This window comes from Malurus melanocephalus, unplaced genomic scaffold (genome assembly GCF_030028575.1).
Source record: "Malurus melanocephalus ecotype Western Australia unplaced genomic scaffold, MMel_1.1 scaffold_150, whole genome shotgun sequence".
NCBI lineage: Eukaryota > Metazoa > Chordata > Aves > Passeriformes > Maluridae > Malurus > Malurus melanocephalus.
The window spans coordinates 851,039-878,767 of NW_026623382.1; the positions used below are offsets into that span (position 1 = coordinate 851,039).

At 37.8% G+C, this 27,729-nt stretch overlaps 1 protein-coding gene across 12 annotated transcripts in view; it reads right to left on the reverse strand.

The window, feature by feature from the left end:
- The window catches only part of HDAC9 (histone deacetylase 9), a 242,643-nt gene that overhangs the window by 12,475 nt on the left and 202,439 nt on the right, over positions 1-27,729 (reverse strand). For 8 of the 12 annotated variants that reach the window (XM_057371625.1, XM_057371619.1, XM_057371620.1 and 5 more), the window contains 5 exons: positions 26,242-26,368; positions 24,197-24,318; positions 9,266-9,394; positions 7,237-7,352; positions 1,400-1,522 (listed from right to left, as the gene is read on the reverse strand). In XM_057371625.1, the coding sequence (XP_057227608.1) occupies positions 1,400-1,522; positions 7,237-7,352; positions 9,266-9,394; positions 24,197-24,318; positions 26,242-26,368 (617 nt within the window). The remainder of the gene's footprint in view (positions 1-1,399; positions 1,523-7,236; positions 7,353-9,265; positions 9,395-24,196; positions 24,319-26,241; positions 26,369-27,729) is intronic. The other 4 variants (XM_057371624.1, XM_057371618.1, XM_057371616.1 and 1 more) reach the window with 1 other exon arrangement.

The following is a 27,729-nucleotide window of genomic DNA, read 5'->3' on the forward strand; positions in this document are numbered from 1 at the left end:
GTTCAAGCAGAATAACTATTTTTACAGCAAAAATAATAACCTCACAGAAATATGCAGGTTGAGGCTTGCAGATAACCATCCATGGTATGTCATGGTAAAAACAGTATCTCTGATAATCTGAATTCCATAAATTCTAAACTGAGGTTTTTGCCAAYATTTTTTTTTGGTGCATGCTTACTTCACACTGCTATCACCCTCCCCTGAAAAACAAACACCAAAGTAAACTTTACATTCGATTTGCAACTGCTTATTCTAGTAACAGAAATAAACATTACTTGCAAAAATCAACCCCTTTGTTTTTTCTAATGCCAAAAGTAATATTTGGTGCTGGTTGGCCACATCAAAAGCTTAAAAGATTTGAGTGAGCAAATGAAACATATTTTCATTTCTTTAAAATGTTATAAATTTGCTTTGAAGGTAGTTAAAGCTGGTTATATTTTTGAGAAATAGCTAAGAAATTTTTGATTATATCCTCTGAAAGAGTAAGCACTACTTTTTATGATGTTGAGTTTTTCCACCCTTTAAAAAAAAATAAATTGTTAAGACTTCTAGAAAACTGATCCGAGGTTTACACAAATTTCTTCGCTGAGTTCTGCACCTGATGTTAAAATGTTAGACTGCCACAATATATTACTGCTAAGAACAGTACATGTATTGAAAAAGCCATAAATAACATGGATTTTTTACTTGAAACTAGATTTAGTGCTGGAATTTAGTAGCATTATTACAAACCATAGTAGTAGTAGAGTATAGATTTAGTAGATAGTATAGATTTAATTTTTTTGACCTCCACTGAAACCTGTGTTACAACCCCTAGTTTCTTCATAGAAGTTACCACTTCCCACACTGTTGCATAGAACCACCATATATCGCTATTTTTAGGGKTTTTTTTTTTGTTGTTGTTGGAAAGCAGGTAAGTTCTGACCAGTAGGAAAATTTTTAAGGTATTTTACTGAGCTACAGGAGTAATACATTCTTCTCCTACAATGCTCAGCCCAGTTTTGGTCACTACTGGAATCTCATAAAAAGTTACAGGTGCWGTAGTTTATCAGGTAGAAATAATCATATAATTTAAACTTTTATACTAAATAATCTCCTCATACTTTTATGCTAAATAATATCCTCTTGCCACATCTGAAATCTGTTATCTGCCATAAATGCAATACATGTGGCCTGTCCTTAGCAAAGATCCACACTGGCACTTGTTCATTTGAGATCAAGAATGAACATTGCTTTCAAGTTGTGCCCTTAAATATCCAGATGTTGCCCAATGCATAGAGAAGTCTGGTTCATACTCAGAATTGCTTATGTTCCAAAATGCTAAAAATAAAGAGAATAATCAGAAAATAGGTTTTCTGGAAGCAAAGGTATGCAGGAAGGCTTGAGACTGGTCACTTACACTGATTTGAGGTTGTATTGCTGGAAGTCCCAAGGTAATGTTGGGCAGAGAAGGGGATGTGTACAAACTCAATAAGTTCACTGATTCATCCTGTATCAAAAGGCGTTGCTGGGAAACCAGATGCTGGATAAAAAAAAGGGGGGGAAAAACAACAGAAGTAAATCTCCAAGCCTTTTATCTTAGTTATTTTATCCTCATATCCCAATACACTGAAAGCCAGTTATGTATCAGTCATTGCTTTGCATCCCAATGGAGTTCCAGATGGAGAAAATTACTGTCCCTGTAAAAACACTGTTGATAGTTCTTTTCTTAAGAAAACAACTGATCTGTGTCTGGGATTATTCTTTGGTTAGCAAATCAAATTTCCATGCAAAACTGAATACTTGAGGATTCCTAGACCATCTTATCAACTTCTCATCAGCTCAACATCAGTTCTTCTCATCAACTGGACTTACACTCCAGGAATCTCAGTGGGAATTTATCCAGTGATTTAAGGATTATATCCAGCTGAATCATGAATATRGATGTATTAAACCTTTACCCGTGATTGGCATAATTTTTGTTATGAGKTATGAAATGTGCTTTTTAACTAATTTCTTGTTAGCCAGATTATGATGTGGGGATGTTTCAGGTACCTTATTTACTTCCATTAACATGGAAATTTTATGTAGAAAGTAAGGCATATTGACACACCTTCCATTTAAAATAATAGACTCTCTCTGTCTGCATATATACAAAAGCAGCATCCTGTCATTCCCTGATGATGGGATTCCCTTCATAGATTTCTTAATCCATTCAAGTTTAAGTCTTTAAATCTTCTTTTGAAGACTTGTGATATAATTTTCAAGGACATGGAATGCTGATATTTTGTTAATTATTTTAAAATAAAAACAGACATTCTACAAAGATTATCCTTTAACTTTCCATAGATTAAYTGGGAAGAAGCATAAAAAGATTACCACATCAGGGATCTTTTTGAAGCCTTTGCCTTTCTGCTTGAACAGTGATATTTTTCAACATGTGGTCTAGTATAGTTGCTTGAATTATATTTTCTGTTTAACTCTTGCTTCCCTCCCAGAACTTTGACACAATAAGAGCTACAAAGGTCTTATTAGACTTAGGAACTCTGGCATGATATGGTCCCCAAGGGAACAACATCCTTGAAAAAGAATACCCTGTGTAACAGTATGACACAGTGACTGCTTTCTTCCCAAACAAAAAGCATATGGGACTCCAATAATAGACCACCTCCAAGAGGGATACTGCACACTCGGGCTTTGACTAAAGTAAATATAATAACTTGTCAAGCATGTTGTGGGGAGCTGTAGATTTTCCCCCGGACAAACCTGGAATATCAATTAACTCTGTAAAATACTTCGTGTTAATACAATGCAACTTCAGACCATCAATGAAAAGTGGTTAAGCACAAAAACACAGGATGTTATTCCAAAACATAACCTTCCTCATACAGTTTGTTTGGAGATACGACCTATCACTGAGACAATAACAGTAGAAGTCTATCCCCGTAATTTTCTTTTGGTACCTAGGGAATGTCAACAGATAGCATAGGAAACAAAGAAGCTCCACTTATATATTACATTAATTTCTGGCTAACAGTGTTTTGCCTTGATAACATCCACCTTTGACCATGAATAAATCCATGTATGTCAGGACTATGGAGATATTGTGAGGGGAGTCTACAAATACTTTAGTGAAAAAGGACACTCCAATGTGCCTCCTAGAATATAATCAAATTTGTATAAACTGCAGCATTGACACAAAGCCACCTGAAAGATTTATGTTTCATTTTTTCGTTTTTGGTATGCTGCTATTACCTTCTAAGACCTGAATTAATAACCACAACAGTGGCAGGGTATATGGCAGTAAAACACACTCCCACACTAAAGTCAAGCATGATTGTTTCATCAGGCAGAAGCAATGATGTTATTTACCACAGGAGTCTCATGTTGAAAACAGGAGATCATTAGCAAAAGCATCTTAATTTGATTTCCAACACTGCTAATGGCTTGTCATTTTCATTTTGGTAAGTGATTGATTTTTTAAAATATTTTCAGGTAATATTATCCKAGGCATCAGTTTAACCTCATCTCCTAAAATAAATATGGCACTCCACCTGCATAAATTGGGATCCTCTGTGTATCACAGAATTCCAGAAGGGGTAAGGTTGGAAGGGACCACTGGATGTTATCTAGTCAACTACCCTGCTCAAGCAGGGTCCCATAGAAGCAGAAATACATGATTCCAGCTGGAGCTTTTCTTTTTACATGGTCAAGAATACCTTGCAATGGTGGCACAAGCAGGAGCTGCCAGCAGAGCCATTTGGCAGCAAAATGGCTACGCCACATCCTTGCCCTACATGCAGACATGATGGTTTGGATTGGCACCTAAATTACCCCAAAGAACAACTTGCCCTACTTGCTCCTYTGTGTACCTACTCATTAGGTCCACAGATCCTGCTTCCTGATGCTTAAAATAGCCTGCCAACAGAGTTATCCTAGTTATCCTCTTTCTTAAAATAGAGTACAAGAACTCAATGTAACAGTGCACGATGATCAACAAGTAACCACGATGAGTGACCGTGCTTCGGTCGCGCTGTGGGACCAGGAACACCTACGTGTGCATGTTTATATGCACATTTATAGATTACCAGGGGAAGACAAAATGGTTTGGCTTTAATACTTCTCAGTTGTGGAGCTACAGTAATTATCCCAGCTTCTAAAATTCACAATTATTTACATTTGTATCTCTTAGGCTTTTGGGATGATTTTAAAAAAAATTAATTTAGACTCCTTTCACACACACTGGACTCAAACTTCATCAGCTGGCCAGAAACCTACATATTTTTCTACTAAATCGTTACAGAAATCACCTCAAGGAGCTAAGTATTAAGAGCATGGGGCTGTGGGGTTGTACAAAACAAGTATATGTTTTTCTGTCACATGTGTAATTTATGTCTCCTGTATAATCACATGATATTCTAGGAAATACTATTTTCCAAAGCACAAATAGAAGAAAGAAATTGATCTGAAACCCAGTTACACCAACTGGAAACTTTTCATTGCCTTCAGTGGCTTTTGACCAGACCRTGAATGCCTAAAATTAATCATTTCACATGACTAAAGCAGGTTGTCCCTGTGAACTCAAGGGACATGCTGTGCAGGGGTTCAATCCTSCTTGCATTTCTCAGGCAAGTAAGATTTAGCCCCAGCACAGCAGGTGACCTGAAAGGGTACAGCTTGTTACAGGAGACAAATAGCTACTGCGGTGAACCTTGATGATACTGGAGACAACTGCGCCTAATAAAAACAGGATTTTATTTATAAGGTGCAATTAAATTCCTGAGTCCAACTTTCAAGTTTCATATAATGAGACCAGTGTTTTAACAAATGGCAGTGAAAGTACCATTAAGGGAACTGGGATGGTAAAAGATGATCAGCAAAACTGCAGCATGTGCAGTGCACCTTTGTTCATTCAAAAAATTGTAAATGTCTACCCACCAGGCTGTCTGCTGCAGAGAGTAAACYACTCTAAAGTCTCACTATTGCAATGGATGTGGTAAAAATACTTTAAAAATCTGTTTCATTACTGATAATGCTCTAATTCTGTCTATGCACTGGAGTGCAATCATTTACGGTACTGACTCATGTTTTACTGGTAAATGGCTCTGTCATAGCAACCTGTTTTTACACAGCAAAAAGTGTTTTATTTGCTGCCATGAAAACCACGGCTATCCACCCACTCAGATATGAGCACAACARTTACTGCAAATGTCACAACAACCATTATGAAACAACGGCAATGTGAGTCATGCGGGACTACAGAAAAACAAGCGATATTTTAGGTGATTTTGGARCACTATTATTAGAAACTTCTGTACTTTGTGTGTCTGATGAAAAATTGATTAGCTGTATTGCCTTTCAGAGCTGGCAGCTAACACTAAACTAGGAAAGAGATATGTAGGAGTTTGGCTGCTGTTAAACTACCAAAGAAAATCCCACCAAAATAAGAATGCACTGAAGCTGAGATTTATGGAAAAATCTTTGAACCCACAGGACCACAGTACTAAGAGTCAAGTAACCAGAGAGGTAAAGAAATCCCCAACTGGATCCAGAAATGGAAGTCTGTMGTTTCAGCTCCTTAGCACATTTCAGCGAGTGAAGTCACCGATGCCAGCATGCAGAGCTCAGCTTCTAAAGGAATTGTTTAGGCTCCTTTGAGCATCTTTGACTGCATGTTGGGGTTATAATTTTTGATGTCTGGCACAGMAGTGGCAAATAATATTCAATGCTATATTCTACTAGAGAGCAGAATATAAATCTGCTGGTTCKTTCTACAACCTTTCTGAATGTCCCCAGAGACCGCCAGCCTGACCAGACTGTATGTATTTCTGATGGTACAAGTGCCCAGAAACTGTAACACACAAAGTTACAAGCAGTAACTGTATCAGTCTGAGACATCATTCTCCTTGCATTTTGTAGTATCCTCAAGTCAATAAAATATCTAATTGGATGAGATTTCCTGCTTGATACAGCACACAATAATATCCACATATTACCAACTTCTTTCTATAACATTGCCAGTAGTAAAATACACAACTTAATTCCACTGAACTAGGATCTGATCTAGTCCTAATGATGGATCTTATTCTGGGTCATTTAAATTTCTTTGCAATCACATGTGGGGGGCTATGAGACAAGRCCACATGTTAGCCATCAATGCATTTTTTTTTCTTTTTGGTTACGGGCCAGAGAGAGKCTACTAATCAGTGTGCAGAGGTCACCCACCTGCCCCCTGGATCATAGTTCACACACACAATTAATTCATTATGGGGAAAAGTCACTGCTGGAGGTTGAACTGCCCATTCCAGGTTTTTTTTTTTTTTTTTTTTTTTTTTTAGGTGAATGTCCTGCCACTGACCTGGAGAAATATCTCCATTAACTAAAACTCTGTTAAACCACATTTTCTTATGCAATTTTTTTTTAACACAAACACCATAAACCAACAAATAACAGAAAACCTTGCCACCAAAGCAGGAACTGTGGTAAATATAGGCACTGGATATAGAACATTGTGGAATTTGAGTCTTCCTTAGTTGAATTAGTTTACTGTCCMTTTACAATATTGCCATGGAAAGCATGACTTGGGCATGTCATCTGTGCTAAATGACGGTTATCRCAACTGATTTACCATCTGCATTCCTGTTGTTATAGGCACGTATGTATGAAACAGAATAAGGAGTAGTTAAGATTCCTTCCGTTTACAATCTCACTTTACAAAACAAGTATTCAAGAATTCCAGCATGACATTTACGGTGGTTAAGTACTGCCCTGATAAGGAAACTGAGGTACAGTAAAATAAAAAGGAGATGCGACGAGGATTTAGTCACCCAACTCCATTATTGTGATTAAAGAAATCTACCTCAGCACTCATCTGAACCTGGGAYCACCTGAGCTCATATGTGTTAGGATCACCAATGCCTAAACCACTGTTTTGCATCCAGTGCTTTATCAACATTCAGCACTGAGCACCTCTTCAGGTCATCCCAGAAAGTAATATTCTGCAAGCAAGTTCATTTCACAGCTTCCTCCCACTCTTCCAGTAGCATTATGCTGCTTTTCCCTGAACTTTTGTTACCRAAGAGTCTCTTGAACATTCATCTCATACATAAAGACATATCTCATATACAACATACTTTGATGTCAGCCTGTAGTGTCCTGGTATCCCAATTATTCTGCTTGTGAGCATGATCAAATCAAAGTTTCCATCCTCTTCTGTCTAGAAACTTGAGCAATTATCTGCACCACAGTGAGTCTTACCTCAGCTTGAATGCTAGACGGCAAAACTGAGGTTTCACTTTCTGTTGTACTGCTGGTCGGACCATTGCTTGGGGAACTGGGACCTGATCCAGGGGAGCTGCTACTGACTGAGGATTCTGAAAAACACATTAAASATATGTGAATTTCACCCTGGAAAGATACACATGATCCTAATTAATTATATAATCTTTATGGAGTTTTTTGCTGTTGAAAAGTATCTACTGGGAACACTGTTTGCTTACATTAAAGACTTTTGATTCATCTTTCATTTCTTTGGTTTTCTTTTTAGAACTAACTAGGAAAGATATTCTTGGTCTTTCCCCTTCTGACCTGTCTGCATCAGAGAAGAAGAATTTAGTATTTCTTTTCCCCACAAAAATGGTTGGGATACTTATTATGAGGTAGAGACTCAGAGACAAAGCTTGTAATGAGTAAAGAAACTCTTTCCTTTTTAATTGCTAAGAGTCCTGCCTCTGYAAGAGATCAAAATGCCAGAATTAGCAGCCTACAGAGGTCATGATAACATGTTGTCAATCCATGAGACCTACTGCCATCCCTTCTGACTAGGAAGGGGACGAGCTCATTGTGCACTAATCATTATAAACACAARTACTAATGGCAAAATAGGCATTTTCACTACATCTTTGGCATAAATATGAAGGAATATTTACAGTGTGCAAAGACATTAAAATAGGGTTTGAAAGGCTGCATGCTATCTTGATATAAAATGTCCCAAGTTCTGTCTAAGATAAAGGGGAAGAGGATGATCTCATTGTGTGTTGTTGCATTAAGTTATTTGAATTCTACACTGACACAAATTATATTTATGTAATGGAAACAGTTAAGAAGGTTAAAAATGGAAAAGTAACACATTAGTGGAGGTAACCCACTTTCATGGGATAGCTTTTGAATTAAARCACTCAAGAAGTTAAAATAATTAACATCTAAATGTTAGTTAACATCTAAATCCATCATACAGCTACTTCTTTGCTTATTCCCTCTTTGCCCTAGCTCATATGCAAAAAGTATGTTTTCACTTTGACTGACATTAGAGAAAGCTTCCTAGCTGTCACTTGCATCTCTTACCCTTTGATTTGTTGAAGAGAATCCATACCCAGCCATTCTAACTGGTAATGTGGAAGTTCTTGCATTGTATTTCCAATAGGTATCATAGAAGTGGTGAAACACAAACAATCCTTTTTTCTCATTTCTTAAAAATTTAAATATTACCTTTTGTATAAATAGGCATTTAAATAAAGGGCTATTTTCAGTTAAAAGAATAAAAAGCAAGGGGAAAAATACTTCAGGCAACAACGTCTAATCAGTATTATGAAAAGTACAAAATATCATATAGTCAATATTCATAATTCTAACAACAATCTGAAAGTATCCAAGTTATAGTCAGAGCTAGGAAAAGAAGACATCTGTTTTCATGTGTTTGTTCTTTCAATGGCATCAGAAAAAACCTCAGGTGATAATATTGCACTTCATACCTTATAAGAGTGCAAATTGGAAAGAAGTGAACTCACACTAAGCAAGTGGAGATCAAGAATCTCATAGAGGCTTCAGCAAATGGAATTAATAAATTACTTGTAAAATTACAATCTGGAAATAGTTTATAGTGAAAAACTACTTTATTACTACTTTAGTAACTTTCACGCTTACATTCGCATCTCTGTTCCAGGTTCACACAAAACATACTGTGAAACTGTGTCACAAGAATTGCATGTACATGGACACTGATGTGAGTTTGTTCAAGTTGTATTTTAGTTCCATCTTAGTGTGACATAGTTCTGATATATCAAGTGAATTCAGATATATGTCTGATAGACTAGTAAGAGCTGATTGCATAGAAGTATGGCCTGATAAACTGATCAAGCCACAATGCTCCTAATTACCAATGCAAAGTCAAAGCAAGAATGGTCAGGATGAGGCCAAGTGCTGCAAATGCTTTTTTGTTTAGCAAAGAGCTTCAATTCTGAAGTATCACCACTATTCTGTGAGCTGTGGCAAGTGATATCTTAATTACCTGTCACCTCGAAAAGACGCTTCTTGAATGAACTGACATTTCCATCCTTCCTCCTGAGTAAAGGACTGCTTCTTCTTTCTGTCACCTTTTGTTTTAATCTTGAACGTACCTTCAAATTGGGCTCTGAAGCTGGAAATGAAGAGAAGAAAATATGTGACTATAAATTTAATTACTGGATTATATCAGACACCACTGACCCTGTAGGACCTCATCTGATCTGAGGAGGGCTTGGAGGCAGAGGTTTTACTGCCCAACCTTCCCAGTCATCCTGTCACTCCTCRCACAACTTCATTTTAGATTGGAAGSTWRGAAAGAGGAGGAGARCTGAAGAGCTTTGGATCCCAGTGTTTTTGTTATTTCATTACAACTTTGAAGTCTCCTATTAATTATTGTTACCACCATAAGTATTGATTATAGATGAATGCAAATTTAATTTACATCATTTTTATCTCTCTTGTAGGTGAAAACTTGGATGAAAACAGGTTTTGGAACTAGGAATGTTATAACTGGACTAAGGTCTAATTGCAGAAACAGAGAGAAGCCTCCACTGGTGCCTTTTGATTTCTCTGAGAAATATAACTTAYGAGAAGTCTTGCTGGCAGAACATTTCTTGGTCAGCGATTTTAGGCCCAGAACTTTAGTGTTTTCTGAGTAACACCAAACAGCTAGATTTATTACAGTGTCTTAAGAACATTTACAGAGAAAAATATATGCTCTGAAAATGAAGGAGGGCTGATTCCCAGAAAACCTAGGATTATGTTTAATGCACCTTGGGCAAGTTCCACCTTTGTTTCCTTAATGGACACAGTCTCTTCATCTGAAGGCCAGCTCTGCTGTGCTTTTTATTTTGTAGTATTTTTAGGATGATAAAATGTTTAATGTAGCAATTTATCTGTTCTCCAAGGGAACCCTGTATCAAACAGACTGCTAAGAGCTAGTGAAAGATAATTGTGGAATAGAAATTCTTTACTTTTCCCTTCCTGGAACTGAGGATTGGCTAAGCAACATCTCAATACAGAGAGAGAGAGACACTGGGATCAGTCCTCTCCCCTGTGCACAGACTTAAACCCAGCCTCAAAGAAGGAGCAGAGTTAGCAGAAAACCAAAATAAATTATATCTTCACCCAATTCAGAATTAGACYATTTGTCGCTTTGGGGCAGGAACTCAATCCTACACTTCTAATTCTGTCCCCTGCCCATCATGCCACATTGCTCATCTGTTTTCTTTCTGCCCCACCAGTTCTCTCAGGGCTGGGGAGGCTAGAAATGCTCACTGGAGAGAAAAGGGGCTGCACCTCACTGCAGAGTGGCTGTGACCAGCAGTACCTGCTGCACACACTGGCCTTTGTCACCTACTGCATTGCACTGGGCAAGCACTGCCCTCTGAAGCCCTGGGCCTTGAGTACATTTCAGACCAAGATACACAGGCTGGCAAAACACTGCATATCTTAACAAAAAAAATATTAATTATAAATTTATGTTTTATCACCTACTACCACTGTTAAKATGAATGGTTCCAACAATAAAGTACAGATTACTTGTTTGCTAACATATCATTTGCAATGAAACTGAAAATATAAAATATAAAATATAACAACGGGCTACTATTATACTACATTCTGTCACCACACATCTCACCAGCTGTGGTGACATTTAAAAGAAAAGGTGCTCACTCCTTTTGCACTTTCATATCTTCCCATTTCTACTATTCTCTACTCTTAAAAATCAGGAGAATATCTCTGTACATATTCTGTCTGTATATCTGTGACAGATGAATTTGATACAAATCCTCTCCAACACTAACTGGAGAAATTCTCCACTTCTATGTGAATGTTTCATGCTCAGTCACACCAATTGCCTTTCTATTTTTATCAAATTCCCATCATATTTTGCATCTGAATCCATCATATAGGCACAGAAAACAAACTTTAGAGTCWGTTTCTGAATTTATGAATGGCATCTGAGAAGATGCATGAAAGATGACAATAATTTTAAAATGGAAATAATCAATTTCAGTATTAAAAGGCATGGAGAAGATTGGTTTCAAAATTACAAAATAAGCCTCACAATAAAAATGAAGGCCAATGTTTGAAGAGTTTCAAACTGGCTTTGTTTGTTTCAAATACTGGCTTTCCTGAATGTTCTCCCTAGGATACTGCCAGCTCCTAATATGATACTCACTTGCTAGCAAAAAGAATTCCAGTTTCAGTGCACAAAATACACAAATCTATGCAATTTGAGGATATCTGGTCCAATGGAAAAAATGCAGAACTGTAGAGATCCTTGACCATCATGTGCCACCAAAGCTGCAGCAGAATTGTTGTTGGCTGCAAGAAGTATGGATCACAGCAGCAACCCTAAATGCTTTGGTGCACTCCTACCTGAGGGCAATAATAATACCTCTATAATTGTCAACTCTCTTCTGACAGTTAAAAAGGCAAAATAAAGCATTGTAAGGTTTAAATACGGAGCTGTGGATTGCAATTACAAATGTATATACATATATSTACACACTGCCTCAGAGCACATATATAAGATCATTTTAAAACTATTTTAATCTTTTAAACTCTGAAATGTGAATAAGTTACCAAAAAATTTTCAACCGTGTTTTTTAAATTAAATTTTTCGCCTAGTATTTGCAAGACACTTGGAAAGTCTTAGTGACAAATGGTCCAGAATTACTATAATTAATCTGCCTTATGTTTCAAATGAGTATTTGGCTCAATACTTTAACTAGTGGCTTTTAGAAGTGGTTCTACAGAGGGGAAATGTTCAAAATAACTGTTTTGCATTAGCCACCCCACAAGTGTTTCTACTGCACATTATTTGCTCCTTTGCTCAGCTTAATTAATCCATTGCCAAGACTGCCTATGTTCATCACGCAAAGGCATTCTCCATGGGGGRAAGTATCACATGGGGAGTCAATGCCAAATAACTTTTGAGGCTAAAAATTTACTCCCCATCTTGCTGCAGAGTAGCTGTCTCAAGCAAATACAAGCCCCTAAGAATTAACTTTTTTTTTGCTACAGTAATACCACAAAATTATTGAAAAGACCATCAGGGAGTCYATATGGTGATTGAACCATAAACCAAGACACCGACACAGCAAGATAATTAATGAATGTGGCTAACTTGYTATGCACTAAACATCTCACTGGGGTCCAAAAAAGTCAAAACTAGATTAATTCTACCCCATATAACAGACATCCTGTATCTCACTTCCTCAGGAAAGAGGCCCTTCTAAAGTGCTGGAGSTGCTGAAAGGGGTGGAGTTTGCTGGGTTGGATGACTCCAAGTATAGTGGACTGTATCATCTTGTCATGGACAAGAGAAAAACAAGTGCACATGGCCAGAAATGTGGCCATGAGGACGAGGAACACAGGATTCCTGGCAAATTTTCATGGCAGCAGTCTGGTTGGTTGGGCTAGCTACCCTATTAGATTTTATCTAATCTAAAATCTTGCTAAGAGTCAGTACACAGCTGATATTGGTTTAGCTGGACTCTACTAGGCTAACACCTTTGCTCCACAAATCTTTGCACTTCTACAATAWAAATAGCACTTTGGAGCAAGTAATATTCAATTGCCACTTGGAGAAAGTGAACATATTTTATTTCAAAGTTTTGTTGCAAAGAAAACAGAAACACAGCTATTTTTCTCTGAAGGCTATCAAAGCCCATGTCACTGWTTTCAACGGGAATCAGCTGATACCCATTTGAGTAATTCACTTGAGARGATTTYAGGACAGACTAGTCTGAAAATCACTTTTTTTATGTAGCTGTAGCATCATTTGGAATAATGAGACGTTTCAGTAATATGGTTTGTTCAGTTTTATTGCTATTACCTGGCTTATTCTCCTTTTAGTRCTGGTAATTACAAACTTGTATTACTCTTTAAATTAGTCTAAGTAGGAAACAAACATGAAAGATACAGAAAGGATTAGTTTAAGCAACAGCAGATGGTAACACAGGCAATTGAAGAATTGGTTACCTAACATCTCTCCATGATTTGTAATTATCTCTACAGAACTAAGAATTTCATCTGTAGGTGAAAGAGAAAAAACATGTCTCAATGCTTTTTCTCATATTTTATGGTGGCTTCATAGAGGAAGAAAGAATAAAGTAACTGAACTATAAAAAATGGAAAATATACAGGCTTCTATATTGGTACACATTAATTTCATCACATGAGCCATCACTGAAAGTAAACTAGTCTCTCCTAAGGAACATGATACTCAGATACAAGCACAAGAGATAGGAAAATGATTCAGTGAAGCCATTATGTCCTATACTCCACTTTGCTTAATATTAGCAATTTGCAGATACTAGCATTAAAGAATATAGCCTGAGGCCAGATGGTTCCCAAATGAGCTGAGATTTTCTTGACAGGGCTTTGCTTCACTGTTTCTTTTTATTAAACATACAGAGCTATTTAAGAAGAAGGAATGAAAATCCTTTTTACGCATGGGGAGAAGACACATATATGAGGAGAATGTAAAAGACAATAATGCACTACTCTCTGATGGTTCCTGGAACACAGTAGTACTTTTGTATCAGGAGAGCGTGTGCCAACTTCAAATCAGCATTTAATGAAGCCAGGCAGGAAATGGGGGATGGGAGAGGGTGCATAGCAAGCAGGTCCTCATCTCGAGGCTAAAGCCATATATAGGAAACCTGAAGAACAGAAAGTGAGCTTTTGTCCAGATTTCGAAAGGCTCTAAAGTGAAAGCATTTCCTTTTCCTMACTGGCAGGCTGGCTTAGAAAAGCTGTGGGGCAGCCGAGGTAAATGATGCTAAATTTGGCCTACAAGATTCCAACACCAGCACGAGCAACAGCAGCAAAACTGACATCTCACTTGAGAAAGATAAATTGTCCACCATTGCTCAGGCATCAACTGTTATCACTACGACCATTTTTAAAACAGCAGCCTGAACTTCCCTAACATAATCAGGTCACCAGAAACAACTAAAAAACAAAGACTTCAAGAACTTAAAGCAGATCTTCACAGGTATTTTCTGTTTCTTTAGCTATATTATTTTAAGTTGTGAAGAGTCATATGTGATACTGATTTGAATATATTCTGTGCTGTACTCCATGCAGAAGTTTGGGGTTTTTTTTTCTGGATGATATCTAACGAGTATCAATAATTGAACACATWGTCAAGAAATCTGTTTATTAATACCACACAGGTTGCTGGTTTTTTATACTGTTGTACACGAGCCTCATTTAGAGACAAGCATTTTTGTGTTTTACAACACACAAACATGACAGTCCACGCCCTAAATACCTTCAARTTACAGCACAAAATGATGATGTATGGGTACAGGCCATCAGTACCRCAAGAGAAAACATTAAGATGGCAATGGTTAGCACAAGGTTGGTATTGCCAGCATACCACTGGCTTATCCTTTGTCAAGTTTCTTTCTAGCACACTGGCAATTGAAAATTTTCACGATGTGGATAATGAGATAACTTGGAGATTTCTGTTGTGATTTCTCCTCAAGGAAGAGGAGCAGAATGGGAAAAAAACCCACACTGTGAAGAGATTCTCATTTTGTCAGGTCCAGTCAGCTTCCCAGCTCAACAGCTTCCTGGTCCATGCTGTGGACTCCCAGTCTGACTGATAATCCACGCAAGTAACAAAGCAGCCTGCCTGTGCTAARCCAGTGGAGACCAAGGAAAAGGTCAAATCCCACATTAATACTGCAACAAAACCAACCCAACAGACACATCTTAGGYTCTGAAGAAGYTGGTCTGAGAGTAGTRGGYTAAGGARAAACTTCCCAGTTTSCCCTTCAGCTGATGTAGGCAGAGTRAAATGCACYACCTAAGCACYACCAGAAAGGATAAATGAGAAGAAAATCTKGCCTTCCTCACCAAAACTATGGATGCAACCAAAGCCTGGAAGAAAGCTAGGGAGGCACAGAGACACAGGTTGGGGACCAATGCTTTTCCAGCTTCCTCAGCTGTTTTGTGAAGAGTTGTGAATGAGTCTGCCCTTCTGAGAGACCTGGTGAACTCAAAGACTTTACAGTGTGTGGTTGTCACAATCACATAAATACTCTCTGCTCTGAATGAAGTTTATGGTTGCTGCTCTGGCTTCCTGTAGGCAGCCACAGAGTGTTTCAGCCACCTCCACACGATTAAATAAAGCATTGGCAAGATGTGCAGTGCCTCTTTGTCTTCATACATGACTGACTGACATTGGCTGTAGAAGGCCATKTCCCAGTAGAAGACAATACTGGGCAATGTACACATTCTTTCTACTGGATGACAGACTGGAAGACACCAGCACACAGTACAATTCTGTGGGTTCAATGACTTCTCAATTCTGATGATTTAAAATGCCACTTCTGAAAGAGTTTTAAATTAAATTCAGGAGACTGAAAGCAATTTACACATGCCCTCTAAAGCTCTTCCAAGAACTACATGGATCTGACCGCTGGGTGGTCCCAACAAGGCAGGAGAACCAGATACAGCAGTACAGGATGGAGACACTTTGTTTTTCTGGCTTGCATCACCTAATGCGTTTTCAGGATATATTGAAACTGTTTCCTGTACAACCATTCACTTTATGGGGAGTGCTGGTCATATGTAAAACCCTTTAGTCCTTTGCTTTATTTTACTTCTGTAAAAGGTAGAATGCTTTATTTTTTCAGACTAAGGTAAATATCCATTCCCTAAATAAAAAAACAGGTTTAGTGAAACACATGGTGAAAGAGCTAATTAGATTAGAGGGGATCTTGCAGCCCTTCTGCTTTCTTCAGGCTAAGGAAACCAATTTAACAAGWTTAGTAAATTTTCATTAATTTTCTAAAGCAGGTTCAAAAATGAAATATTCCCTGAAGCTATTTTAAATATCTAAGTTTTCTTCATTATTCACTGCAGTCTGTATTAAACATAAAATATTTGTTTCATTATCCATGCAAACAAATGTTATCTTTCTACRCATAATTTATTGAGTTAGATGTAGAAATTACTTATTGTACTGCTTGGATTTAGCCAGAATTGGACATCTTGAAAGTCTGAGCAGTATGATAAATTTCCTAAGATGCAAAAGAACAGGTCTCTTGATAGAATTTTTTTTTTTTTTTTAAGAAACAGCATCTCCTTGCATTTGCACCACAGGGCTGTACAGTAATTTCAAGGAGGCCATGGTTTTACTGGGCCTTATGAGTCCTCATTACACCTCAAGTCTGCTGAATCTGTGACATGTTACGGCTGTGTCAGCTCCACCTTAATCTACTTATGGGTAAAATATTATCCTTTTCCAATAATAASTAGGGGATTAAAAAGCAAATACTACTACATTGTCTTGAACCATAGAATTAAAGAATGGGGATAGTTTAAAATTAATTTTCATTTTCTCTGCACATGGTCAAATTCTGTAATTTTACAGCACTTTCTGGAGCCAACTCACATCTGAGTTCTCAGGAGGTGTGGAGGAGAAAGAAGATGAAACAGGTGCTTGAATAGAGGGCATCCCTCACTTGAATGGTAATAATCAAATTAAGATATGCCTGAYTGGCAGTTCTTCTGGTTAGGTCCCCACTGGTAATTCTTACCCTTTCTTCTGAGTATCTACACCAATTGGTTCCAGCTGAGAAGAGTAAAGGGAMTACACTATCATAATTTCTTCAAATAGAACAACTTCCACTCTTCAGCCTAAATCCTCCTCCCAAATCCACTGAATCTCGAGAAAAAATATTCTCTTCAGTGAAGAACTGCCAGAGATAATTCCCTAGCGCCCAAAGTTGAGGCTTTTGCCAAGGTCACCATTTGACCCCCAGATACATGATATATTTTTTATAGAATAATCATGTTCATTATTATGTTGTTCCCCAAGCCYCATAAAAGTAGGAATTAGTTCATAGGACGTTTAAATCCCACAGATTTTAATCTAGGAAAATATCCARCTGTGATAATTCACTGATATCAGGCAAAAAGTACAATCCAGTATTTCATCAGCCTTCAGAAACTGATGATGAAACACCATCAACTTCTCCCCCAGTTTAACAGGGCATCAGTGTCATCAGTAAATGCAAGCTGGCTAGGTCCAGACTGCTGAATCGTACTCTGGAGTTGTCCAAAGGCAACAGGATACCAAGAAAACAAAAGCAACTAAGACACAGTATATCTTGCTCTCCTAGCAGATGAGATCCATAGGCCAAGTTCATCTCAAAAGCAGGAAAGCACTTCAGCTCCATTGAAGACAAATGAGGATAAAATTGGTTCCAAAGTTGTTTGGACATTCAAAACACRTTTGTCTTCTTGAACTTCTGTAGGCAGGGCCAACTTTGTAAAAGTATCTCTTCATGTTAAGTAAAGTGAGGAGAAAACCCTATGTTTGAAGTCATAATTGRACATCCATACTGCACCTTCACAACTACACTGAATTAAAATAAATTTACTTTTAGATAGATTCTTTATGCCCTGGGATATCATTCCAGTCCCCTACAACTTAATTAGCTAAATATACAATGTAACCTTCCATCTGGTAGAGTAATTTAACAGGAATAATTGTGCACCACCATAACTCAACGAGACACTGAGGAAAACYATTGAAATGCTATTTCCTTTCCTTTGGAAGAGAATTATGTACAATTTCAGCATGCTTTGCATTTCTAACAGTTAAAGCCAACAGGGAGGTATCACTCTCATTTATATTACTTTCCCATGAGAAAATCAAAAGCAAAGTACAAAGCGTATGCCTTTGCTCATGAATGGCTCTGTAATACTTACTTGGCTTTAGCCACAACATGTTATTTGGCAGCTAAACCCCTTAATTAGAGTTGTGGGTTTGAATAGATTTTTCAGTGAAACTATGTTTTGCAGGACTTTGGAGAAGYGCAGTCTTTACTAACAGATATCTTCTATTTTGGATATCCAATACCATGTGATTTCCACTTTTCACTTCTCTGTTTCTCTCTTTTTTTCCATCTTTTAGATATTCTTGTTTACTTTTCTAAAAGTTTTCAACTGTCCCTGCTCTAACATACAGTGGAAGAAAAATCCTAGTCCTACTGAAATTAAGCAGGACAGTTTCTACTGACTTCAAAGAGTCTCAAATTTTATATGCAGTATTTTGTAACTTATTTATCCAGAGGGAATAAGCTTTGAAATACCCACTAAAATCATTCCACTTCATTTTCAATGGACATTATGCTCTCAAAATGTTTTAGACTTCAGGGCTGCTCCCTGTTGCTTATTGAAGCAGTTTTTTTAGGTTCAAAAGTCAAAAGGGTTCTAGTATCTGATTACCCGCTTATCAAAAAGTTATGCAAGCTTAATACTAGCTTATAAAGCATTTTTGAAAACMTACCCAACTAGTGTAAGAAAAGTTTTATGTAATCACATAAATTCGTAAATCAGTTTTGGCTATACAGTGAGCAGTAAAAAGCTAAGAGTATTTTGATCAAGATTGTGTAGTTAGTCYAGTTATGAAGAAGGGTCAGTAGCATCACAGAGTAATTACCGGCAAAACAGAACATTATATATATACAAGCAGTGGGATTTTTGCTAAAAGAGGAATGTGGTGAATCCAGAAAMTGAGTAAGTTTTTTACACATGCATAAAAAACTTGCTTTCTGCAATTAATAGTAAGTGTTTAAAAAAATACGTTATAGAAACAACCTTCCACTGATGTGAAGATTACGATGGTCTTTATGAGAATCATTCTGGGGATGACTCCTGTTGAGCCCTGGTGCAGCCCCTGCATGATATCAAAGCATACCTACACAAGTTTTTTCCTCCTTGACACAGTCATTAAGCCTACCCTAGCATTCATTTTTATTTAGTTTTAAGCTGTCTCAAAAAAAATTCTCCTCCAACTTGAGCTAAATCAGAATCACAGGGCATCCCTTGTCACCTCCAGCCTGGGAGGCCACAAGGCTTTGATGGACCAGAGGCAGCAGCAGCCCTGCAATGTAGGAACAACCATATTGCAATTCCTTGGAGCTGCTGGCTCCCAGAGCTGGGACACTGGTTTGGCCATTCGTTACCCGAACCCAGAAGCTTTGCTCCTGATTCACTCTGAAATTGCAAGGGAAAGCTTCTTCTCTTTCTAAAACCTACTACTATTAATTACATGCTCTGAAGTTACTGGTAGTGCATTTGGGAAGGTTAAGAACATTTGGTGATTAATGGGAAGATCAGAGTACCTTTATTCCTTCTCACTATGAGAAGCACTGACTTCTTTTGGGCACATTATCTAGTCCAAGTTTGTCAAGACGGTTCACCAACCCAGGAAAACAAGAACTCTTGAGAGGCAGGAATGCTTAGCATCCCYGAAAAATGGGATAAAATTAGGAGAATCATATGTTTGCCTTGTTTCCCTGCTTCAATAAACAAGGTGCCTCTCCCATATATTGTGCTCACTCATAATTTCAGAGAAAAATAACATTTCTCTCCACTGAGCTGGACTTCTTTTTGGCAGACACGGTAATTGAGGGTTTGGGATACTGTAAGCCTTTTTTTTAAACTGAAAACCAAAGGAAATCCAGCTTTTTCATATACTGTTACTTCACAAAAGAGCGTTTTCCTAGAAAATGCAAACAGAAATAAAATTTGGTGGCACAAAAGGGGAAAGGAAAAAAACCTTCATRTTTTTCTTCTGAGTTTCAACTGCTTCAGTAAATTATTGAGTCACTAAGTGCACAAAGAATTGAWAGGAAATATTCCAATTAATTCTTTTCTTTAAAAGTTACATTTGCTGAGTTCTCATTCAGGAATCTTTCACTCTCATTTACACAAGAGCTACACTGTTATTCTACTGCCTGATCAGGTTAACYTAATATGGTTTTTACAGACTGATCTTCATGGCCGTGCAGAACAGCCTTCTTCCTCTCTTTCATCACAATATTAAACAATCCTTCATCTCCTCTTTTGTCCTGTATGAAATTACACAACTTCTCCTACCCAAGGAAGAACCTCGTACTATTTGCTATTAAAAAAACCCCCATGCTATGTTTCCATTGAGCGTGCTTTTAATTTTTGGAAAGTGAGCTACAAACATCTTCTCAAATTGTTATATTGTGAGAGATCATCAGATCCCTAAGCACAAAGCAAGTTGTAAGCCTACAACTCCATCTGCAAAGAAAGATTCAACWGGAACAAAACCAAACTAAATAGAAATACTGATTGACATTCCCATTCTTTCTTCCATGATTGTGCTAAACTTAGGAAAGAAAAAACAGTTCATACTTGATAGGATGATGTCCCCTGGAATTTCTTCCAACWAAAGTGAAAACACGAAACAAAATGTAGAAATTCCACCTCCAGCAACATTTTTTAAAAGTATGCAGCTTTGGCTGGAGAGCTAACCCTTATTGGAACTTACTGGCTTTTGCTGGTTTGTATCAAAACTTGCACACAAAAAAAGAAATTTTAAAGAYTGAAGAAAATGCAAATGTTAGGGACATTTGCCAGAATTTCTGTATTTCAACGTGGTAAAAAAAGAAAAAAAATTCTTCAAAAAGATCTTCTACCTACTAAACCCCTGTTGCTTATTGTGGTTTTGTTAGTTTTACAGTAACCTAATAAAGAGGATAGTATTTTCCTGGATAGATAGACACAGAATAAAGGAGCTCAACAAACAAAACTTCCCCCTATTAAATGATCAGCTTTTCAAARGTACATGGCTCCCATCAGAGCTTTTAAAACAGTCAGTATGAATTTCAAAAGTGTTCAGTAAMAGGGAGGTGTTTTCAAACCTCTGGGTAATTTAGATGCATTAGTCTCATTGAAAGTTAATGAACCATGTGCTGCTCAGGCTTTTGGGTGCTGCTTTGCAGAAAACACATTACAACTGGTATCCATGGCGCAAGTTTTAGGGATTTTAAAAATCTGATCTTATGCTGTTTTCACTAAATTCTGGTCATAGCTACAGATGTGTAGCTTCTCCTTATAGTATATTTATCCACCCAGTGAGGCAATAGCTCCCTTTGCTCTGCTCTTTTCAAAGTCTGTCAACACAGAGCATCTGAATGCAGCTGTGCAAAGACTTGCATAGCCTGGCCTCTAGCCCCTAGGACAGTCCCAATCCTCCATGCAGCTAAACTGTGTGAAGCCCACTGCTGACAACTTCTGCTGCATCTTGTACAGAAAGGAACAATCCACATGCCTGAGACTTGCTGAACAACCACAGTCACTGCACAGGGATGTTAATCTGGTACCTAACTGTAAACACTGAAGGAACAAGACTCTTAGGTCTTTCCCTAGTTATCCCTGCATTCCATCATTCTAGATACTAAAAGAGTAGAAGCTGCAGAGAMTATTTTCCTCTGTATCATTCTCTCAGAATTAATTTTTAAAAGATTAATAAGGAGATGCCACTTCAGGGCTAATTAAGCAAAGATTAAATAGATTACGGAACAAGAAAGTGAGCAAGCAGAAGTCATGATTTACAATGCCTGTGTGACACTTGGTGTTCCCTTAGCACTGAAAAMCACATTAGGATGTCAAGAAAGAATTATTCAGCTTTGTTACTCATAAAATGTGATCTCAGAGTAACTCATTCAACCAGAATTATCTTACTTTATTTTTACTAAATAAAGTTGAAGGGAAAGATACCTCTGTATCTTATAAAGATGGGAAAAAAAAAAGAACCTAAAAAGCCAAACAAAGCTGTGATTAAAAGCTACAACAGGTATTCCTTTCTTAAGGCTGAAAGGAATGTGAGGTCTGCTTTCATATGAATTGCTGACTTCRCGCAGGTTCAGCGCCACAGAGGGTTTTCCAGGAGCCAGTGGCAATAAGCGTTCATAGCCTAAAGGGAAGGAAAAGAGGTTCACCCCTCATGGCAAAGGTCAGATTTCTGCAGGCTTACAGCCTGTCCAGATACATGAGTGTTCGTGGGACATCTTTGTCTAGAAAGGTCCCGTGAGGATGACACAGGCTCCACAATGTCCCCTCTGCCTGGAGGATGGCCCTATAGCCACCCAGATCAGTTTAGGGTCATTTGACTTGTGTCGATTTGGTTCCTGTTGCTTTTACTCTCAACCTGATGAACARTCATTGAAACCTTTGTGAGAATGTTGCTGAAGGCTGGAATTAAACAACTCTGGTACACAGAGAGACTGGATGTGTAAACAGGATATTAACAGTTGCTATTTTCACGGATATGGAGGGCTATCRAATATCCTCCATTGGTAACATCCAACATGCTGTACACTTCATTTATATTTGCTTATCGGAATCGCTATGTCAATGTCATAGAAACGGTTATACTAATGATTATATTAGTATTTGTCTATTTATTCTGTAGATATCTTTTCAGAGAGTCATCATGTCCTTTGTTCAATTTTGGAACTGATGCACTGCATGCCCAAATATTTGGAATAACATATAGAAAACATCTGGATTTAATTATATTATAGTCCTCTTATGCAGACAATGGGAATTGAATTAAGGAATATTTTGAAACCCCCACAGAGATATAAAAGTATTAGCAGCTGCACGAGAACTTTACTGTTACAAAGTTTGAAAATGTTTTGTTTTACAGATCAACAGTCTGACACATCATAAATATCAATCATAACGTTTAAGATATATAAACATGGAAGAAAAATTAAAGCTTGCATTTCAAATACATGTAGATGAATTCACAGCATTTAGAAGATGTAGAATGTATCCTTTTGTTTAAAAAATGAAAATGTATAGTTTATTGGCACTGCAAATATATGTTGTACAGTGGTATTAAGCAGAGAACCACATAAGGGTTTATTGTGATGAACAGCCTGAACAAGATTTTACAGAATCTTGCTATATTGCCACCATATTGTACAAAGAGTAATTCAGCTAGAATAAATTAGCATTTTGCTTTTCATGYTTCCATTCCTTTGAAAATATTTGGGGATATAATATGAGCTTAGAGAGTCTGCCCCAAAGTATTAGATACAGGCTGGATTTTCTTTCTGAATGTATGCTGGTTCCAAATGCCACTTCTTTTCAAGTCATTTTTGGAGTAGTTTTCAATCTCCCAGTGGCTAAATCACATTCAAAGGCTGTTAGCACGGTAGGGGGTCAGRCTTTCTCTCTGAACGTAACTATATCACTCAACAGCAGACTCATGCAATAAGCGATCTAATGTTTTCTTTTCCTYTTTCCCCCCTCCTCTGAGTGTCTCCCTGCATTCCTGGATACCAGTCACTGCACCAAGGACCTGAGGCAACAGCCACATGGACTCCACTGCCATTCTAGCTTTCTTTATGGGGCAGAAAAAGCTAAGTCTACTGTTCACCTGCTGTCAAGACAAAATATTTAATTGTTAGATCTTCCAAAATATTCAAAAACCTTCAAAGGAACTTTTTCTATGCGTCAGAAGAGATGCAAGTGTGTGTATATGCACAGGGCACGGTGCTGTTAATGCCAAGTTCACAGGTTTGATTCCTGTCTGGGACATTCATTTAAGATTTGGACTCAGTGACCCTTCTGAGTRCCTTCCAACTCAATATTCTGTGATTCTGTGATATGCATGCAAACTGTGACAACCAATGACACAGAATATAATATTAATTCAATTCCTCCTCTTTCCATGACTTCCCCTAAAAATACTCTGAAAAACATCTAAAGGCAGAATACTRTCTGAAGATAGATACTGCATCTACCAAGCACGACAGAGACAGTTATTAAAGCCAGAAAAAATACTGAGGCAAAGAAAATAAAGATCCATGAAATGTTGATCTGTTTAGAAACAAAATTTATCAKAACTGAAGTCTGCACTAGCTGTTAGCACTGGGAAACACTGACTCTCAACACCATGTGGCCAGGCTGACCTTGTAAATATGCAGTCTGGATCTGTGAACTTACCCATAGTATCATCTTGAACAGGATTTGTGGAATATGATATATGCCTCGCTGATGGACAGCATGGTTAAAATGAAGGGTGGGAGAACCTCTGGGCAAGGGGCTCGAATAAACCACGCTAACTCACCCGTTTTACGAAGTGGAAAATCATCCTTGGCATCCTGTGTTCCTGGTAAAGTGTATTTGTACGGTGGCGAGGCCCCGCTCAGGGGTGGAGAGCTTTGATCCAGTGAGGTATGGTGGGCAGCCCTGCAGCAGACACAGAGGTCACAAATTAGCAGCCACTGAGGTGACCAGCAGTAACTATCTACACATGTTGTACACGTCTCAGCTGTGTTTATATTCTTGTTAGTCTAAGTGTGCACAAACCACAGGCTCATGTAACCAATTTCACTCTTACAGTAAGTTGTGGAACTCCTTGGCATTCCCAAAAATGCACTTTTTGCACTCATTATARAAGTCACATAGGATAAGATTCATGTTGGTCTACAGACAGGATCTGTCACCAGTTTGGGGAATTGACCATTTCAGGTGGTTGCATTTTAATATGAATCAGCTGTCACATAGCAAAAGCCATTTAAATCTTGTTTATCATGTACAAATAGATGTATATTGATCAAGCCTTCTCTATCAGTGTGGGGGATTTTCAGGGCAGGAGGGCTTGTATAAAATTAGCCAGAAATATATAATTGTGATCAGTTGGATACTCCCCTCCACCGAATTATTTAGTGAACAAGGTAAATGAAACTTTGCATTTAAGTTCAATTTGTAACTTTTGTGATTACATCACTCTGCWGCACACAGCACTCATGCCAGCAGAGAAGCTCCAAGCTGAAGAGTGTTTTCTGACAACTGCTGGATGAAAGAAATATTGTGGCCAGAGCTTTCTGAACAAYTGCATAGGAATTGCATCATTCGGCTCAGAAACAGGGGTTGAGATTTTTGTTGTTTTTGGTTTGGGTTGTTTGGGTTTTTTTTGTTGAGTTGGTTTTTTGGGGTTTTCTTTTTTTGTTGATTTTTTTTGTCTAGAGAGGGAGAGAAGGAAAGGCATGAAACTTTCAAACTTTGTGTTCTTCAAAATATAATTTCACTTGGCCTTTTACAGACTCTGCTTGTCTTTCCAACGCAGTGTGGTTAATCAATAACATGTCTCTGTCATGAGAGGAAGTRTTACTTTCTGTAGTGTAGCAGAAGGCATCCACTGCAGAGCTCCTCATTTCCAGTCATCTGAAGCTCAAATTAATAGTCCAGAAATCTTACACATTCAAGAGACATTTATGCATTATTTGGAAGAAAAAAAAAATTAAGTACCATAACTCTACCAAATACAATGTACATTAAATCATGTTACCAAAATGCCCTGGTTAACTCAGAATGCAAACTCCAAGGGCCCRCCTTCAGTAACCCTTTTTAAAAAGAACAAGTAAAAGATAGAAATCTAGTGTACCATATGCATTTCYGTTTGTCCAATTGAAGGTCAGTTGGGGCAAGATATTGAAGTCTTTCAGAAGTGTGGACAGAGTTCATTTTGTTGGATTTGCTTACGTGGTGAATAAAAACTGCAAAACTGTAAACTCCTAATATGTCAATAGACCCTTTGCAGGACTGAATACAATCACTTGCTCCAAYAGTCTAAACAGATTCTTGCTAAACCCAAGTCATCATAAGAATATGCAGTTTAGATACTAAAATCCATGAATAAGGAAAATTAAATGACTGCTGTCTTTGTCAAAATCCATGTGAATTACTTACACCACTCAAGCAAATTCACTGGATGCAAAGCAGCACCTCTTCACGAAGAAATGTTTTGTGATTGATTCAAAATCCAAGTAAGACAAACACAAAGTTGTTCTAACTGAAAAAATTTAAGATACTTGGAAAAATTACACGTCTAGTTGTAAAATTTCTGATAGCAACAAAAGAGGAAGCAGCTGAAATAAAAACAATTATAGAAATTTCTGAACGGATTCTTGTTCTGTATAGCTCTCATTTCATCACTGAACACCAACTAATCCTCAGTTCAACCAGAAATATAACACTTCTGGYTTTTTGCTAATTTTTGTGTTGAACTTCTGCCTTTCTCTGGAGGCAGACTCTCAACACCCCTGCTGGAAAAGCATTCTGCCAAGTTTTAGCTGATGAGGCAAGGAAGCAGCTTAAYACTGAACATACGTGTACCAGAGCTTGGGGTGGCGGCTCATGGAATGATTCTTCCCATTTGCTGGAGAGTCTTTTGTTGCTGATTTACTCAACAGGAACTCTTGAAGTTTCTGCTTCACTTCTGTACTGGCCACTGCCCCTAAGAAACACAGAGTTAAATGCATCTTATCCTTTTTTTTTAAAAATTACCTTTTTAAAGAAAACAAGCCCCAAAACAGAGTCTGAATTAGTGCTGGAAGTATTGTAAACTATAAAAACTATTGGTGGATGAAAGTCAAAATGAGATAACATTTGGATTAAATRCTTTTCTGTAGAAGCCTGAAGCTGGCCACAACCCAAAAATCCAGTGAAGTCATAAGGAATATTYCAACGGTAGATGAGGCCATTTATCCAGGGCCAGATGTATCTAAAGAATTTAAATTATTTCTTGATAGTTCCCAACAATCCGAGTACAAAACCAATGATAGAACTAAAAAGACAGTACCAAAAGGTCAGTTTGAGTTTTTAGTAATGGATGTTTTCTCTTTAAAAAAAATAGCAGTAACACAGMAAAACTGCCTGCTGAATACTGTCTTGGTTATGAGCAGAACACTGCAGAAAGAGYAAGGCTTTTAATTGAAGCCCCTTAAGAGTGTCTACCTGTGATGCCTGGAAGACTGCAGACTGCATTTTGACCTCTCTTGGTGGCTAGATCAATACACAACAAGAAGCAGAGCATGTCAATGTAAACTGCCAGTTCCAAATTGAAGCATGGGACATGCTTCTTCACTCGCAGCCAAAATACTGTTCATTAAAAAAAAAAAGTAGGAAAAGGAAACAATATTTTGGTTTTCCATAATCGGTGACAAAAAACGGATGAAAGCCCACTTCTTTGAAAGGAGCAGCACTGAGCCATACTTGATACTTTCAATATTTGGTTACCCTACCCTGACACACCACAGCTGAGCATTTCCCATAAAATACCTCTACTACCCCTTCACTTCATACTCTAACTCCCCTGCCCATACCTTCCTTCCCTCCTCTACCCATTAAATAGATCATCACCACCAACAAACGCTGGGGCTGGGCCTGGAGGGGTCACAAACTGTTTGGCTGGTTGCTACATACTGAACACCCACCCAGCAAGTTCAAATTGCAAAGGGAACCACTGAAGTCMCATCTCTGCTCTTCCTCTGGCAGGAGCACCAAGAAGGCCCAACAGCTCATATGGAGGCTGTTTTTTTTTATACTACTTAGGGGAGCCTTTTGTTCCTTCAGTTTCTATACCCACACTCTTCTAGCTCAATTAKCTGATAATTTTTTTTTATGGGCTCATTGTTCTTCAATGTACTAGAAGCACCTTGGACACCTTAATTTCTAAAGCCTTTGACATGGTACACCTACAACTGTTGAACTGATACATTTTTTTCACCCAAGAAATAAAAGCATTCTGCTTCAGTCTTTGTCAGTTAAGTCTTGTGCTCATTTAGCACAGCAAGTAACAGTATCTATTTGTGGCAG